Source organism: Hyperolius riggenbachi, chromosome 10 (assembly GCF_040937935.1).
Source record: "Hyperolius riggenbachi isolate aHypRig1 chromosome 10, aHypRig1.pri, whole genome shotgun sequence".
Taxonomy (NCBI): domain Eukaryota; kingdom Metazoa; phylum Chordata; class Amphibia; order Anura; family Hyperoliidae; genus Hyperolius; species Hyperolius riggenbachi.
In genome coordinates, this window is record NC_090655.1 from 111757609 (window position 1) to 111773183 (window position 15575).

General features: G+C 45.3%; 1 protein-coding gene across 2 annotated transcripts in view; it reads left to right on the plus strand.

Annotated features, from left to right (window-relative positions):
- Positions 1-15575, plus strand: part of PCGF6 (polycomb group ring finger 6) — a 101866-nt gene that overhangs the window by 32275 nt on the left and 54016 nt on the right. For both annotated transcript variants that reach the window (XM_068259400.1, XM_068259401.1), the window contains exons 5-6: positions 3027-3086; positions 10401-10509. In XM_068259400.1, coding sequence (XP_068115501.1) covers positions 3027-3086; positions 10401-10509 — 169 coding nt within the window. The remainder of the gene's footprint in view (positions 1-3026; positions 3087-10400; positions 10510-15575) is intronic.

A 15575-nucleotide genomic window follows, 5' to 3' on the forward strand; every position in this document is an offset into this window, starting at 1 on the left:
CCAGTATAGCAAGTACAGTTACCACAGTATATCAAGTACAGTTAGCCTAGTATAGCAAGTATAGTTACCCCAGTATAGCTAGTACAGTTACCACAGTATAGCAAGTACAGTCAGCCCAGTATAGCAAGTATAGTTACCCCAGTATAGCAAGTACAGTTAGCCTAGTATAGCAAGTATAGCTACCCCAGTATAGCAAGTACAGTTACCACAGTATAGCAAGTACAGTTAGCCTAGTATAGCAAGTATAGTTACCACACTATAGCAAGTACAGTTAGCCTAGTATAGCAAGTATAGTTACCCCAGTATAGCTAGTACAGTTACCACAGTATAGCAAGTACAGGCAGCCCAGTATAGCAAGTACAGTTAGCCTAGTATAGTTAGCCCAGTATAGCAAGTATAGTTAGCCCAGTATAGCCAGTAGTTACCCCAGTATAGCAAGTATAGTTAGCCCAGTATAGCAAGTATAGTTAGCCCAGTATAGCCAGTAGTTATCACAGTATAGCAAGTATAGTTAGCCCAGTATAGCAAGTATAGTTAGCCCAGTATAGCAAGTATAGTTAGCCCAGAATAGCAAGTTTAGTTAGCCCAGTATCGCTACCCCAGTGCCGCCAGTACAGTTAGCATAATGTAGCCTCTCCTCTCCCCCCCCCCCTCCCGCCGCTCCTGTTACCTGACGAGCGGGCAGTCGCTTCCTTATATTCCCCATAGCTCCTCTCCTCTTGCAGCACCTCGTATTACAGCAGCGCTTCCCGCGCGGCTGCTGTAAGGAAGGGTAAGAAATAGGGCAGCGGCTTCCTGTAGTGGCGATCGCCGTTACCATGGGAACGATGCCCCGCCTCCTTCCCTCCTTACAGCAGTCGCACAGCAAGCGCTGCTGTAATACGAGATGCGAGAGGGGCTATGGGGAATATAAGGAAGAAAGCGGCAGCCCGCTCATAAGGTATCAGGAACGGCGGCCGCTGGGGGGAGAGGGAGAAAGGCCAGATCCGCCGCAGCCCCCCAGAAATCTGCCCACGGACCCCCAGGGGGCCGCGGCCCCCAGGTTGGGGACCTCTGCATTAGAGGATGTACAGGATTAACTTCTGGCCCTGTTCAGGCAGTTTCATGTGTAGTTAGATGGGGAATTAAAAACTGGCAGCTGTAGCAGTGATCTAATTCGCATCCTTTTTTCCTGAAGCTTCCTCCAGCCCCATGATCTCCGTGGGCTTCCATCTTATGGTCTGGAGGGGTGCCCATGTGGCCTCAGTTGTCCTCCCATTGTTCAGCCTTCTGTCCCTGTTGCTGATCAACTTGAAGGGGAGCAGGAGTGGAGTCCCGGGATGAGCTTCTGAGCAGCGTGGATGCACAGATGCACTCCGACTCCAGCTTCCCTGGACTCGATTCAGCTGAGAGTTGCTTGCGGCCAATCGGGTGGGGGGGGGGCTCTGCATTAAATGAGACAATCGCCACCTCCTGCACTATTTAAAAGGTATCGACAGTCCCGAAGACTGATACTGCAATTAGCGCTGTTGCGGACAAACATACGCGTTGCCGCATTCCGCACGCGTAGATATGCAGCAACGCGTATTTTTGTACGCGTTGCAGCCCGCAACAGCGCTAATTGCAGTATGGAATGCGTCCAATAATACGCATGGTGGCCGGCCGACTGGTGAGTTGTCAAAAACGAAACTAAGTGACAGCGGGGGACCAGAGGATTCCAGAGCGGCTCCGAGGGCACAGGACTGCTGCAGGAGGCTGGTAATAGCTCCAGGTAAGTGAAACTCTTTACCTCCCGTTCAGTAAAGGTTCCCTTTAAGTGCCTCTTATGGTCTAAAAAATACTGTAAGTATGAATTCTTATACCCACATTGTCTCAGGTTTCCTTTAAAGAATAATTGTGCTCACGTATGAGTTAATTCAACCCTATTAAGTCCCTTAAGTCCCCTTTGTCACTTATTGAAATTTTAAGACATTGACTTTCTGGAGGGGGGTATCCCACTTCAAAAAGATCTGAGGACCGACCCATCTCTCTCTTCCCCGTTGCATTTTGCTATCTTTACACTATTGAATGAAGATTTGTGGTTGTTCCATGTTTTGGAAGCTTCCTCTGACTCCTCTGTCTTCCAAAGTTGCCGCTAATTTGTATCTTGACATTATTCGCTTATCTCGATCCCATATCTCTAATCTGTTCTGTGCACATCGAGTCCTGTATAGGCACCTATGGAAAGTGAATGAATTTCAGAGAGCCCTGATGAGGCCACTATACAGATGATTAAAGTGGAACGGAGATAACTTTTTTGTTTTGTTTTAATACTCTTAATTCCCTATAAACTAAACAAGCCTGGCCCACAGCTTTTCACAGTGCTTTGGCACGGTAGCAAGGGCTTATGGGAGCTCAGTCTGGGCAGGAGGAGGAGGAGGTTACTAGCCATAGATTTCAGGGAAGGAGGGAGGAGGAAAGGGGACTGAATTTACACACAGGCAAGCTGATAGCATCTCCAGCCCTCAGCCTGTGACAATGTGACAAACAGTACATGGCTGCCTTCATTGTATCACAGGCAAAAATCATCATAAAATGTTGAAGCTGTTTGCAAATAGATATGCTGTGTAAATCTAAACTTTAGATAAGATATATAGACAAGTTACTTGTTATAGTTAGTTTTTCATCTCGGATCCACTTTAAGTCACCCAATGGTGGAGAGTTTGGAGGATGCAGGGAAGCCAGCAGCCACAGCATTGTTGTATGTGTTGTACAGATTTCTGAAGAAGTGTAATTATGTCTACTTGATGTGTAAAGGTTGGTTTGGTAGAGCTGGGCAATAATTACAGTTTACATGCAGATTTCATTCAAATTGCATGTAGCTTGCAATTCGGCCTGTTGAATGCCAATTCTAATTGTCTAGAGTCCAAGCAGCATAGTGTTTGCATACAAGCCATAATTATTTTCATGTCACTAACCATCTCTGCTGTTTATGTCTTTGCTCAATCAGTGACTCTGTTTGCTTGTAACTTAGCCAGACGTTAGATTTAAAATGCATTTTTTTTCAGGTGAAAAACAACAGATGTGTGATTTTTATAGTGAAAGAGGCCTTGAAGTTCCTAAGCCAAGTAAGTAAACAGGATCTTCCACGCGTACATCCAATTAAGCTGCCGGGAGATTTGGGTGCAGGGTAAAGCCAAAAAAAGTCTCACTGTGCTCCTGCAAAAGTCCCAGCGGTGCTAATTACTATCCCCCCTTCAGGTCGCCATGGATAGTGGGTAATTATGTAATTCAGCTTCCAGGTATTGCTGGAAGCCGAATTACAGTATTTTATAGTAATTTTTGCTCCGTCTTTTGATGGCACCCAAATTACACACTGAGCACCACTATAGCTGTAATTCCTGGTACGGCCTATGGCTGCGCCCAAATATCCGGCACTGTTTTTACAGTGCTTCTCTTCCACTGCTTTAAGATACCCTTTGTGACACTCCCATAATCCACAGCGGCTCTGATGCTCTGGTGGTCGCTGTCTTCCAGTACTGCACTTGCTGCTGCTTGCAGAACTTACAAATCAAGTGTGTGTGTGTGTGTGTGTGTGTGTGTGGGGGGGGGGGGGGGGGGGGGGGTTTGCAGAGTTTACTGGAACAGATGAACAGTGGGCATCTTTACACGGATGATACAAAGGCCAATAGTGGTCCAATAGGGATGTAGATTTTAATTCTACTGCCTTTCACCCCTCAGTTCTTATCACATTTTTGCTACTTTTGTACTGTTGTACAAAAAACAATGTGGCTGTTCATTTCCCCACCTCTCCCCTCCCCACCTGCTTTATTGAAATCTACCATCATGCTTAACCATGCTTTTTATTGGTAAACTACTGAAAATAAGTTGGAAGTTTCTCAGGTGTGTGGGAGTCAGGTGTTCACTGGGAGATTTCATCAGTTATCGGGTCTGCCTAAAGCAGGTATGTCAAACCAGTCCTAAGAGGGCCGAGGTCCTCACACATTTTTGACACAGCTCAATTTAACTGATTGGTCTGAGTCAGGAAAGGTACCACACCATCAGGTGGAACACATTCCCCTCTTTCTCAGTCCATCCTAAACACTGGCATGGATCTGGCCCTCCAGGCCTAGAGTTCGACACTTGTGGCCTAAAGTATCCACCTTGGTGCAAAGTGTTTATGCACTGCTTGCATTCCTTTACATGCTGCTCTGGCTACCATGTTGCAGCTCAAGGTGGAAAACCGGGCCAATAGTTAAGCGTTGTTCACAGTATAAATTCTCAGCGCTACCGTGGGCGCTGAGCAATTTTGTTAGCGCTTTCATAAGTGCTTTTAGAGCGATTTGCGCTTAGAAAAGCATTTCTCTAAGCGCTTTTGTATAGCTTTTTTATCCAGTGATCCTCTGGGACAAGACTCCGAGATATCCACACCCCTTCCAGGAAATATTTCAATCCTTCCCCTATAAAAGAAAGGCCATGAGAATCTCCCCTCAGTTTGAAATATTTCCTGCGCTAGAAGGAGGTTTTCTTTCCCTCAGGTGAACCAGGTCTGTGGTAAGTAGGGCCTGGGGAACCTTGTAGGGGGCTGCAGAGACTGAGTTGGTCAGTCTGGCAGCATCAAGGTTTCTTACCTTGCCTCGTGTTTGCTCCCTTAAGAGGAGGGAGAAAGCGAGATGGCGTCCTCGATCCCTCTGGCCTGGTTGGAGGTGGCGGTGGGCTGTCTCGCACGCAGCTAGAGACAGCATCAGTGGAACAGAAGGTCCATCGGGTCTGTTCTGGGGAAGTTTAATAGCCGCGCGCGGCTGCCGCTGACGTCACTTCCGGCGGAAACCAGGGCGGGGTTAGTATAAGGGAGGCGGTGGGACGCGCCGGCTTCCTCTCACTCTGGCTCTGGGGAGCGAACAGGACAGTCGCAATGTCTGTGGCTCCGGGGGAGGAAGTAGCTGGTCCTTCTAAGGTATTTTTTTTCAGCAATAGTAAAATACTTAGAACTATTTGGGCAAGTTTTTCTCCATTCTAATGGTGGGCTATTTGGATCATGTTTTGCAGGCAAAAGATGGATCCAAGAGAAAGTGCCCAGTATGCAATGCACGATTGCCAGCTGAATGTGAAAAGACACTCTGCAAACACTGCTCTAAGAAGGTTTTAGCAGAGGATGGCCTCTCTGTCAAGGATACGATAAGAGCCTTTAGACCGGAAATGGCTGATACTATTAAACAGTTTAAATCTTCTTTGGCTGAAACTAAGACACAATCTAAACCAGAACCTCCTGTAGCAGCAGTTTCTTCTACTTCAGAAGGGGAGGTGGGTTCAGATTCTCATGATAGTGCGGAGGAATTTAAAGAGACCCCGTCTAAATTTAAATTTAAAATAGAGGACACAGAGGGCCTTATTGAAGCTATTATTGATACCTTACAGATTGATAAAGGGAATTCAGATTCGTTAACTCCTCATGATAAACTATATGAAGGTTGGCAAGACAGTGAAGGCATTGTTTTTCCAGTTCATAAATCTATTCGCCAGTCTATCCTGAAGAAGTGGACCGAACCTGATAAAAAACTTGTTTTTTCTAAAGGAATGAAGAGAAGATTTCCGTTTAGTGAAGATGAGGTTAATATATGGGGTAAATGTCCAAAACTTGATACGCCCTTTTCTCAGATGGTAAAAGAGGGGGTTATGATCGAAATAACTGGTCTACAAAGGAACCCAAAAGTTTCCTTAAGAGTGATAATGAGAACTCTGGGACTTTTGTCTTCCACAGCTCCAGCAGTTCAGTGGGCCTTAGCACACCAAAGACTGCTTCAGTCTTTTCTATTAAAGAACTGGGACAGATCTCAGCGGAACTTGGATCAGGAAGTAATGCTTCCCTTGACAGTCATCAGGGATTTGGACTGGTGGCAGAACAAGGGAAATCTGTCCCAGGGGAATTTATGGATATACCCCAGAGAAGTAACTATCACAACAGATGCCAGTGCTTGGGGGTGGGGTGCTCACGTGGAGCATCAGGCCTTTCAGGGACAGTGGAGTCAGGAAGAGAAAAGTTTCTCGTCCAATCGGAGAGAATTGAGGGCAGTAAAGATTGCTCTCATTCAGGCACAAAAGATTGTACAAAACAAACATGTTATGGTGAGATCAGACAATTCCACCACTGTGGCATACATAAACAAGCAAGGGGGCACGAGGTCGGAATGGTTGCAAAAGGAGGCAGAGGAAATCTGTACTTGGGCCCAGGTGAATGTGCTATCTCTGAAAGCTCTTCATCTAAAGGGTCTTCAGAATTTAGATGCGGACAAGTTAAGCAGGAATGCTGTTCTTCCGGGAGAATGGGCCCTGAACAGTGAGGTTTTTGCTCTGATTTCAGATGTCTGGGGTGTTCCCTCAATCGACCTTTTTGCGACGAAGCAGAATGCTCTTCTGCCAGTTTTTTGCTCGATAAATCCAAGGGACGATCCTTGGGGGATAGATGCGCTGTCACAAGTATGGAACTTTCCTCTGGCGTTTGCTTTTCCTCCTCTGCCTCTTATCCCATTAGTCATAAAAAAATGGAGGGAGATAAAAGCTCCATTAATTCTGATTGCGCCTGTTTGGCCAAAAAGAAGTTGGTTCCCAATTCTAAAAAAGTTAGCTGTGGAACCTCCTATGAAGCTTCCGGACAGGAAGGACCTACTATACCAGGGAAAGCTTTGGCATCCGGAAGTAGAAAAGTTAAAACTAGCGGCCTGGATCCTGAGGTAGTTTGGCTTAAGAGCAAGGGGCTTTCCAGTAAAGTTATTCAGACTTTATTGAAAAGGAGAAAGGATTCTACCAGAAGTATGTATATTAAGTATTGGAAAACATTTTTTCATTGGTTAGATTCTTCTGCTTATGATTCTTTTTCTATTCCAGCATTATTGGATTTTTTTGCAGGAAGGTTGGGAAAAAGGTTTATCGGTCAGCACATTAACCTCCTCAGCGGTATGGACGAATATATCCGTCCATCACCGCCGGAGGTCGCCGCTCAGGCCCTGCTGGGCCGATTTTTACAAAATAAAAAGCAGCACACGCAGCCGGCACTTTGCCAGCCGCGTGTGCTGCCTGATCGCCGCCGCTCTGCGGCGATCCGCCGCGAGCAGCGGCGAAAGAGGGTCCCCCCAGCCGCCCGAGCCCTGCGCAGCCGGAACAAAAGTTCCGGCCAGCGCTAAGGGCTGGATCAGAGGCGGCTGACGTCAGGACGTCGGCTGACGTCCATGACGTCACTCCGCTCATCGCTATGGCGACGATGTAAGCAAAACAAGGAAGGCTGCTCATTGCGGCCTTCCTTGTTTATGCTGGGCGCCGGAGGCGATCGGAAGAACGCCTCCGGAGCGCCCTCTAGTGGGCTTTCATGCAGCCAACTTTCAGTTGGCTGCATGAAACAGTTTTTTTTTTTAATTTAAAAAAAACCCTCCCGCAGCCTCCCTGGCGATCTTAATAGAACGCCAGGGAGGTTAAAAGTGCAGGTATCAGCCTTGGCTGCCATGACAGGTAAAAAATTGGCTGTGGAGGACTTGGTGGTAAGATTTTTTAAAGCCATCAGTAGACAGGTACCGATAAAAGCACCTAATGTATCCCCGTGGGATTTGCCGTCGGTGCTTAAAAGGGTTATCCGGAGCTCCATTTGAACCATTGGACCAGGGTGATTTATTGCATGTTACAATTAAGACTGTGTTCCTCACTGCCATATCTACAGCTAGAAGGGTCAGTGAAATACAGGCGTTATCTTGCAAGCCCCCATATTTTCAGGATTTAGGAGACAGGTTAGTGTTGCAGACGGACCCAGGGTTTCTTCCGAAAGTGGTGTCCAAATACCATAGGTCTCAATCTATTGTTATCCCTTCCTTTAGCGTTCAGGGGGGAAAAAAGAAAGATAAAGATCTGTACCTAGTAGATGTCAGAAGGTGTATTTTACACTGTATCAAAGTTACTTCAGAATTTAGGAGGTCTGATGCCTTGTTTGTTCTATTTGGGGGAAAAAATAAAAGTTGCACAGCATCCAAATCTACTATCTCTAGATGGATTAAGAAAGCTATTAATATGGCTTATTCTTCATTGAACTTGGAACTTCCGCTGTCCTTCACGGCACATTCAACTAGAGCAGTGGCATCATCCTGGGCACATAATTCTGGCGCTACCCCGGAGCAGATTTGCAAAGCCGCTACGTGGTCAAGTTTTAACACTTTTGTTAAACATTATAAATTGGATGTGTTATCGGAACAACAGCAAGCCTTTGATCGTAAGGTCTTGAAGGCTGCTACCCACCCTGAGGTTTGATTCTTGCTTATCATCTCGGAGTCTTGTCCCAGAGGATCACTGGATAAAACAATAGTTACTCACCGGGTAACGTTCTTTCTAGTGATCCTCTGGGACAAGAGTCCCACCCGATTTGGGTATAGTAGTATCATTCTGTACTTAGTATGGAGTGGTTCATAGTATAAATGAGTGAAAGGAAGAGTTCTAGACAGTTATTATTTAAGACTGAGGGGAGATTCTCATGGCCTTTCTTTTATAGGGGAGGGATTTAAATATTTCCTGGAAGGGGCGTGGATATCTCGGAGTCTTGTCCCAGAGGATCACTAGAAAGAACGTTACCTGGTGAGTAACTATTGTTTTTTTTTTTTTGTTTTTTTTAACTTCCTGACCTCAGTCAGGAAGTGAACTCTTTGCCTCGGAAATTAATAAATGCGATGTATTTATTCATTTCAAAGCACCTTTTCAAGCGCTTAGCGATTTCCCTATCCTTTCTATTGAATCACAAACGCTCAGAAAATGGTCAGGAGCAGCATTTGCGATTTGATGGAAAGCTCATCGCTTATGTGAGAACACTCACATAAGCCAACATTGCACAAGAGCTTTTAAGGCAATTTTTTAAATCGCCAGCGCTAAAAAATGTGAACAAGTCCTTTATCAGCTTTTCAACTTATTCACGTTCTGCAGAAAGTGAAGCTGTTTCAATCGTCAATGAAAGCAGACCTTTTTTTGTGTGTGTGCATGTGTATATAACACATAATTTTGTATTATCATGCTGAAAAGTCAAAAGAAAAATGGCATCCTTATAAAAGTTGACACTTTTCATTGCATGATTTACCAATTGTATTTGCTGCTTATTAATAGTTTTTTTTTGTTTTTGTTTTTTATATATAGCTGAACCAAAGGGTCCCCCTCTCTTTCAGATTACCACATATTACTAAACTTAAAGGACAACTGCAGTGAGAAGAATATGGAGGCTGCCATATCTATTTCCTTCTAAATAATACCAGTTGCCTGGCAGCCCTGCTGATCTATTTGGCTGTAGTAGTGTCTTAATAAGGGCCCTGACACACCAAATGGCAGTTTGCGTTGCGTTTTTGTATTTTAAAAAATTGGCTCTATTGACTTGCAGTAAAATCACTGTGATCGTGATTTAAAAAAAATCGCAGCAATTTTGCCCTGATAACAACCCACAAAACACTATTTGGTGTGTCAGGGCCCTAACACCAGTAACAAGCATGCAGCTAATCTTGTCAGATCTGACATTAATGTCAGAAACACCTGATCTGCTGCATGCTTGTTCAGGGGGGGCTCAGCGCACCTCTGATTGGAGGCCATTCGGAGGTGGCCTGGTGAAGCGCTGATCCACCTTTTGCGCAATTTTCAATTTTACTTGGTGGCGCACCCAGGCTATGCATATGCATAGGTTAGGATTTAGTTAGTGTTAGGTCCCCACCCATCAAGGATGACTTCTTCGCAGTGGGAGGGACGAGTACTTAATAGGTTGCATGCAAGCTGTTATAGGAAACCAACATCCTTCAGTGGTAGACAGGTCATGTGTATGCTAGGTGTGTATTTTATCCCACAAGTGGGGCTTGCACTCTCTTGCAGGTAGGCACTTATCTGTTTTTAAGTAGCGCTGTTCATTTCCTTGCCATGTTCAGGGTCTATGGCTGAAAGTATTAGAGGGAGAGGATCAACAGGACAGCCAGGCAACTGGTATTGCTTAAAAGAGAATACATATGGCAGCCTCCATATCCCTCTTGCTTCAGTTGTCTTTTAAGAAAAAACTGTGGAAGAGAACTGAGATAGACCCTTTAGATATTTACCTTCTGATGTTTTTCAAGTTGGGAAATGAATAATAGTCTGATGGGGAGGGAATGTGTCCATCCAGATCTGAAAGACAAAAATCTGTGACGGATCTTTTTCACTAGGAAACACAATCGTTCTCCGATGCGATCAGATTTCTTCCTAATATCCACTACGGCAATCGAGCCTCTATACAAATATAAATCGGATCACAAAATGCAGGGTACTGGAAAACAGCCCTTAATTGGTCGAGGCAGGCTGAATTAGTAATCGAAGCAATGAAAAGTGTCTGGCTTCATGTGATGTATGTGCCATTTGTCTCTGACCCACATCTGCTGACCTGGTGAAGCCTTGTGCTTTTTACATAGTCATACAACAACCACATTCCACCAGACGAGGAAGGCCAAGGAGATTGTTGGGACCAGTGTTTCATATTCCACCAGAACTGGACGTGTCACTTCTTCTACAGTTTATGGGGTGAGTAAATATTTTTGGTGATTGAAAATAATTCTCTAGTTGAAAAAGGAATGCTCCTTTCCCTGCTGTCTGATACAGAGTGCTCTGTGCTGTTGCCACCTGTCTGTGCCAAGTGCACAAATCTAAGAAATCCTTGAGAAATTTCCCATACCCAGGCACAGTGGTATGACAGTTGTCAAACCAGTGAGTTCATAAAATACACCTGCCACTTCAGTGTTCTGCACAGAATTTTTTTTCCAGCCGGGTCAAGCCCCTCTTGTAAATGCTCCCCCTCTATACTGCATTCTCCTCCCATACAGTGACCCCAGCAGTCTAGTGGTCCTCCATCCCCCATCCATCGATCCCTGGCAGTCTAGTGATCATTCATCCCCACACATCGATCCCTGGCAGTCTAGTCCTCCATCCCCATACTGTGATCCCTAGCAGTCTAGTGGTCCCCCATACAGCGATCCCTAGCAGCCTAGTGGTCCTCCCCATACAGCGATCCCTAGCAGTCTAGTGGTCCTCCATCCCCATACAACGATCCCTGGCAGTGTAGTGGTCCTCCATCCCCCATCCAGCAATCCCTAGCAGTCTAGTGATTCCCCATACAGTGATCCCTAGCAGTCTATTGGTCCTCCATCCCCATACAGCGATCCCTAGCAGTCTAGTGCGCCTCCATCCCCATACAGCAGTAGTAGACAGGAAAATCCTAGGAAAAAAACACAGAGACCCCGGGAGCCCAGATGGGGCAGTACGTTCAAGAGTTGTAGGGATGTTTAAAAAAAGTAGATCAGTACTCACAAAGGTGGGTTGCAAGATCTGAGGAGGATACCACTTCCAAACGGGTACAGGTCACACTCTGCAAAAGGAACCTGGAGCTGAGGGGCCCGGGAAGGACTCCCCTCTAGGAGGGACATGGTAATAACAACATATGGTGGAGAGGTGCCCAAGAGTATTAAAAAAGGTGAATATAAAAACAACTTGAGGTGGCTTACCACAGCTTTTTTTATACTATTGGGCGCCTCTCCACCGTGTGTTATCTTCGTACAGCGATCCCTGGCAGTCTAGTGGTCCTCCATCCATCCATCCATCCATCCAGCGATCCCTAGCAGTCTAGTGATCCTTCATTCCCACACATCGATCCCTGGCAGTCTAGTGGTCCCCTCTTTGCAGAGATCGGCACAAGGAACAATGTAAGGTAAGTAACTTGACTTTCCCAGGATGTCTCCCAGGACAGCACCCCTCCTTGAGACTTGTCTCTCTTCCCCAATTTGGACAGGAAGCTAAAAGATTAAAAATTAGCATAACAAGCAGACAGGCAGCATAAATACCCAGTACTCACATAGAGTCCTCAGTTTGTTTTTCTGTCCCGGACGGGAAGCATCGGGGGAACCCTCCGCAGGTGCTTTCTAGGTCAGGTGGCAAAGGGCAGCGCTGTTGCAGGCTCACTTGTAACGCCGGTCATGGGAGCCGGCTTGAGTCTGCACAGCGTCTGCTATCGGGCGGCATCTGTATGTGTGCAGGGGCTCGCAAAGGAAGGTACGATTGCTCTGCTGCTTGCTCTGCATCCTGAACCAACAGCTGGGTGCTCACCTAAATTAGTTGGGTAGAGCAGAGTTGTGCACTGGTGCCCTGGTTACTATTTGGTACTCTGAAAAGTCCGTGTGTAAGTGACCCTGCTAGGTATTCACCCACGCAGAGTGCAAAGCTAAAACAGCCTGGAAAGAACACTGCTGTATTAGAATCCCTACACTAATGCTGGGCATACACGGCATTTTTTTTCTTATCAATTGAGCCGCTGATGGCTTGATTGATCATTTCCGACGTGTCCGATCCCCGGGGCGGATCGATTCCGCGCTCGAGCCCCACGGGCAGACAATGGAAGAGAAGATAAGAAGTACCCGCGGGGACGAGCTCCAATAAATGTAAAATATTTTATATTTATTATCATGCAGCTGAAAAAAGGCTGCTATTTATTATTATAATTTAGAAAATAGATTTTATTTCTGAAATCTTGTATTTTTAATTTGGGTCCACTTTAAAGTGAACCTCCGGACTAAAAATCTACTCAGCAGAACTGAAAAGGCTTGGTGTTTCTTTAACAGTTTCACAGCATCAGAACTTTGTTTTTCTTACCAAAGCATCATTTTTAGCTGCATTTTTATCTAAGCTCCACCCATTAAAGAAAAAAAGCCCAGGCTTTTTTCCCTGATGCTGTGCAGAGCATGATGGGATTTCCTATGGGAGAGGTGCTCAGGACACAGGACAGTTGGAACTGTGTCTCATGCTCCCTGTCACCTCCTTTCAACCAAAAAGATGACGTCATGAAATCAAACATTTGCCTGTTCTTGTAAAACAGGGTGGGTAAGAGATTATATTACCTATCTATTTTAATTAACATAACTAATGTAACTTAATGACAGTATGTTTGTTTAGGCTGAAGTTCCTCTTTAAGTGAAACTACAGGCTCATCTGCTGAGACAAATCTCTAGTTCTGACTCAGCATCACTAAAAAGACAATAGTGTGCTAAGGATGGGCTTGTGGTTTGTGTTCTTTCATTGTACTGGATGTTCTCATGGTTTGTGTCATTTTGATATCATGTGTGTTTTAGTAAGTTATTCATTAAAGGGAACCTTAACGCTAAAAAAAGAGTTTTACTTACCTGGGGCATCTACCAGCCCCTGCAGCCATCCTGTGCTCTCGCAGTCACTCATGTCTCCTCTGGTCCCCCGCTGCCAGCTAGTTTCGTTTTTTGCTGACTGGGAGTCGGCCAGCCGCCATGCGTATGTTTTTACGCATTCCCGCTGGTGCAAGAAGCTATTGCAGACATCAAGAAGTACGTTTTTACGCATTACGGGAGTAACGCATACAATTTTACGCATTACACCCGCAACGCGTAAAAATGTACTTGTTGATGTCTGCAATAGCTTCCTGCACCAGCAGGAATGTGTAAAAACGTACACATGGCGGCCGGCCGACTCCCGAAACTAGCTGGCAGCGGGGGACCAGAGGAGCCATGAGTGACTGCGAGAGCACAGGATGGCTGCAGGGGCTGGTAGATGCCCCAGGTAAGTAAAACTCATTTTTTTTTTAGAGTTAAGGTTCCCTTTAATGTGGCTCTGGCACTTACTTGCAGTTACCTGAACCACAAAGACAACAGTAGTCATCATTTACTGAGCTTAAATTATTCTTCTGTAAAAATAGTATTCTATGTGCTGTTCCCCTGTAAATAAGATGAGATCATGCAGGTTGGTTTTGTATGGATTTGGCATTGTGAGTTTTGGGCACTGGCTCACAGTAACTTAGGTTTCGACAAAGCAATTACTGATAGTCTATTCAAGAATTTACCATGCGTTTCCCAAAGTGTGTTTTCGCATCTCCTCCTATTGCCTAACCCTAAGGGCCCAGACAGTGTGTTGTGTTGCTGATCTCAGCAACACATGTATGTTGTGCGATACACAAGGACATGAGTCAGTGCACTGTTGGATGGGCACACTGATGCGCTGTGCATCAGAGTGTTGACACAACACGCTGCTGCATGCATTTTAAGCGCAGCACAGTGCCGTCCCATAGACTTGTTGAATGGGACTGCGCTGCAATACAAAGCAATGCAGGTGCTATGCATTTTTGCATAATGCATGACCAAGAGTTCCCCTTCTTGTTTCCACTCCCTTAAACTTAAATCCTTTTTCTGTCACCTTATCCTAACCTTCCCTTTCTGACAACTAATGCTAACTTTCATTATAAATAATGTGGGCAGCCGACTTTTTTCCACCATATGCACACTCACGAGGAGCCGCCAACCTTGGTAAATTGTCATGGATATATAGTGTAAACACCAAGCGGCCCTGCGTGTGCTTATAGAAAAACTTTTATTGATAAAAAAATCCTCTTGGGGGAACAGCTTAATAAACCCCTTTAAAAGTATTTAAAACCATGAAACAGGAGGGAGCGCTCCTTCACAATAAATTCCACCAATCACCATTCGGGAATTGCAAAATGTGATCACCCGGCCACAGCCTATGCAAATCACATCTGCCACCAATATGGTCTGATTGTGTGTGGGACCCATCACGAGGCACACCACAGAGGCCTCAAAAAGCAGCTGCTTGCAAACACTGATGATATTAGCAATACTCTTGACACATGACTCATCTCGTCATCTTTTTTTGCCAGCAATAAGTCTCTTCCTGTTATGTTCAAACTTGCTAACTTTCCTCTGCCATATCCCCTAAAGCTGGCCACTAACTGTCCAATTTCTAGCGAAAAATCGTTTGAGTGATCAGAAATTCTGATCGGATTGGTTGTAAATAATCTCCATTGGTGGACACAATCGATTATGAACGAGTGAAAAAAATGTCGCCCGACTGAATTTTCGTCTAACAAAAATTTGGATTTTCTTGGTGGTCATGATAGATAGGAAGCAATGATTGGTTAGTTGATGGTGCAGTGAACGATTTTTCGTCCGATCAGAATTTTTGATCGCTCGAACGATTTTTCGCTAGAAATTGGACCGTTAGTGGCCAGCTTAACACTAAGGCCACATACACACATCAGACCATAGTCTTTGGAAAGATCACAGACCAATTTTACCCCCTTCCATGTAGTATGAGAGCCATACCTACACAGTCTATTCTATGGAGCTGAACTCCCCATCAGACAGAAATCTGTGCAAGATGCTGCACACAAAGATGCTGTAAGTAAAAAAGTAGATGGAGGCTGGCACTTCCAAAAAGTATCAAGCTCTTTATTGAATCATGATTAAAAGCATGTGGCTATACGGCGACAGCCCGCTGTTTCAAGACTCAGCCCTTTTTCAAGCCGAAGTATCCACAAGTTAAAACATCTTACGTCACACTTATATAGTGATACACCCACCTCGCAACCAATAGATTCAAACTTCAGCAGCCCATCCTCTCTCCCGGTGGCTACAGCGGACCTGAGAGAGAACCAGTGGTCTAATATGTAAATCACAAATATCTAACGTACTAGGGGGCAGAGCGGCGAAAACGCAGCATAAGCACACCCCTTAATCAATATGCACTGCAACAGCTCCGAGAGGCCAATAGGAACAGCACACGAA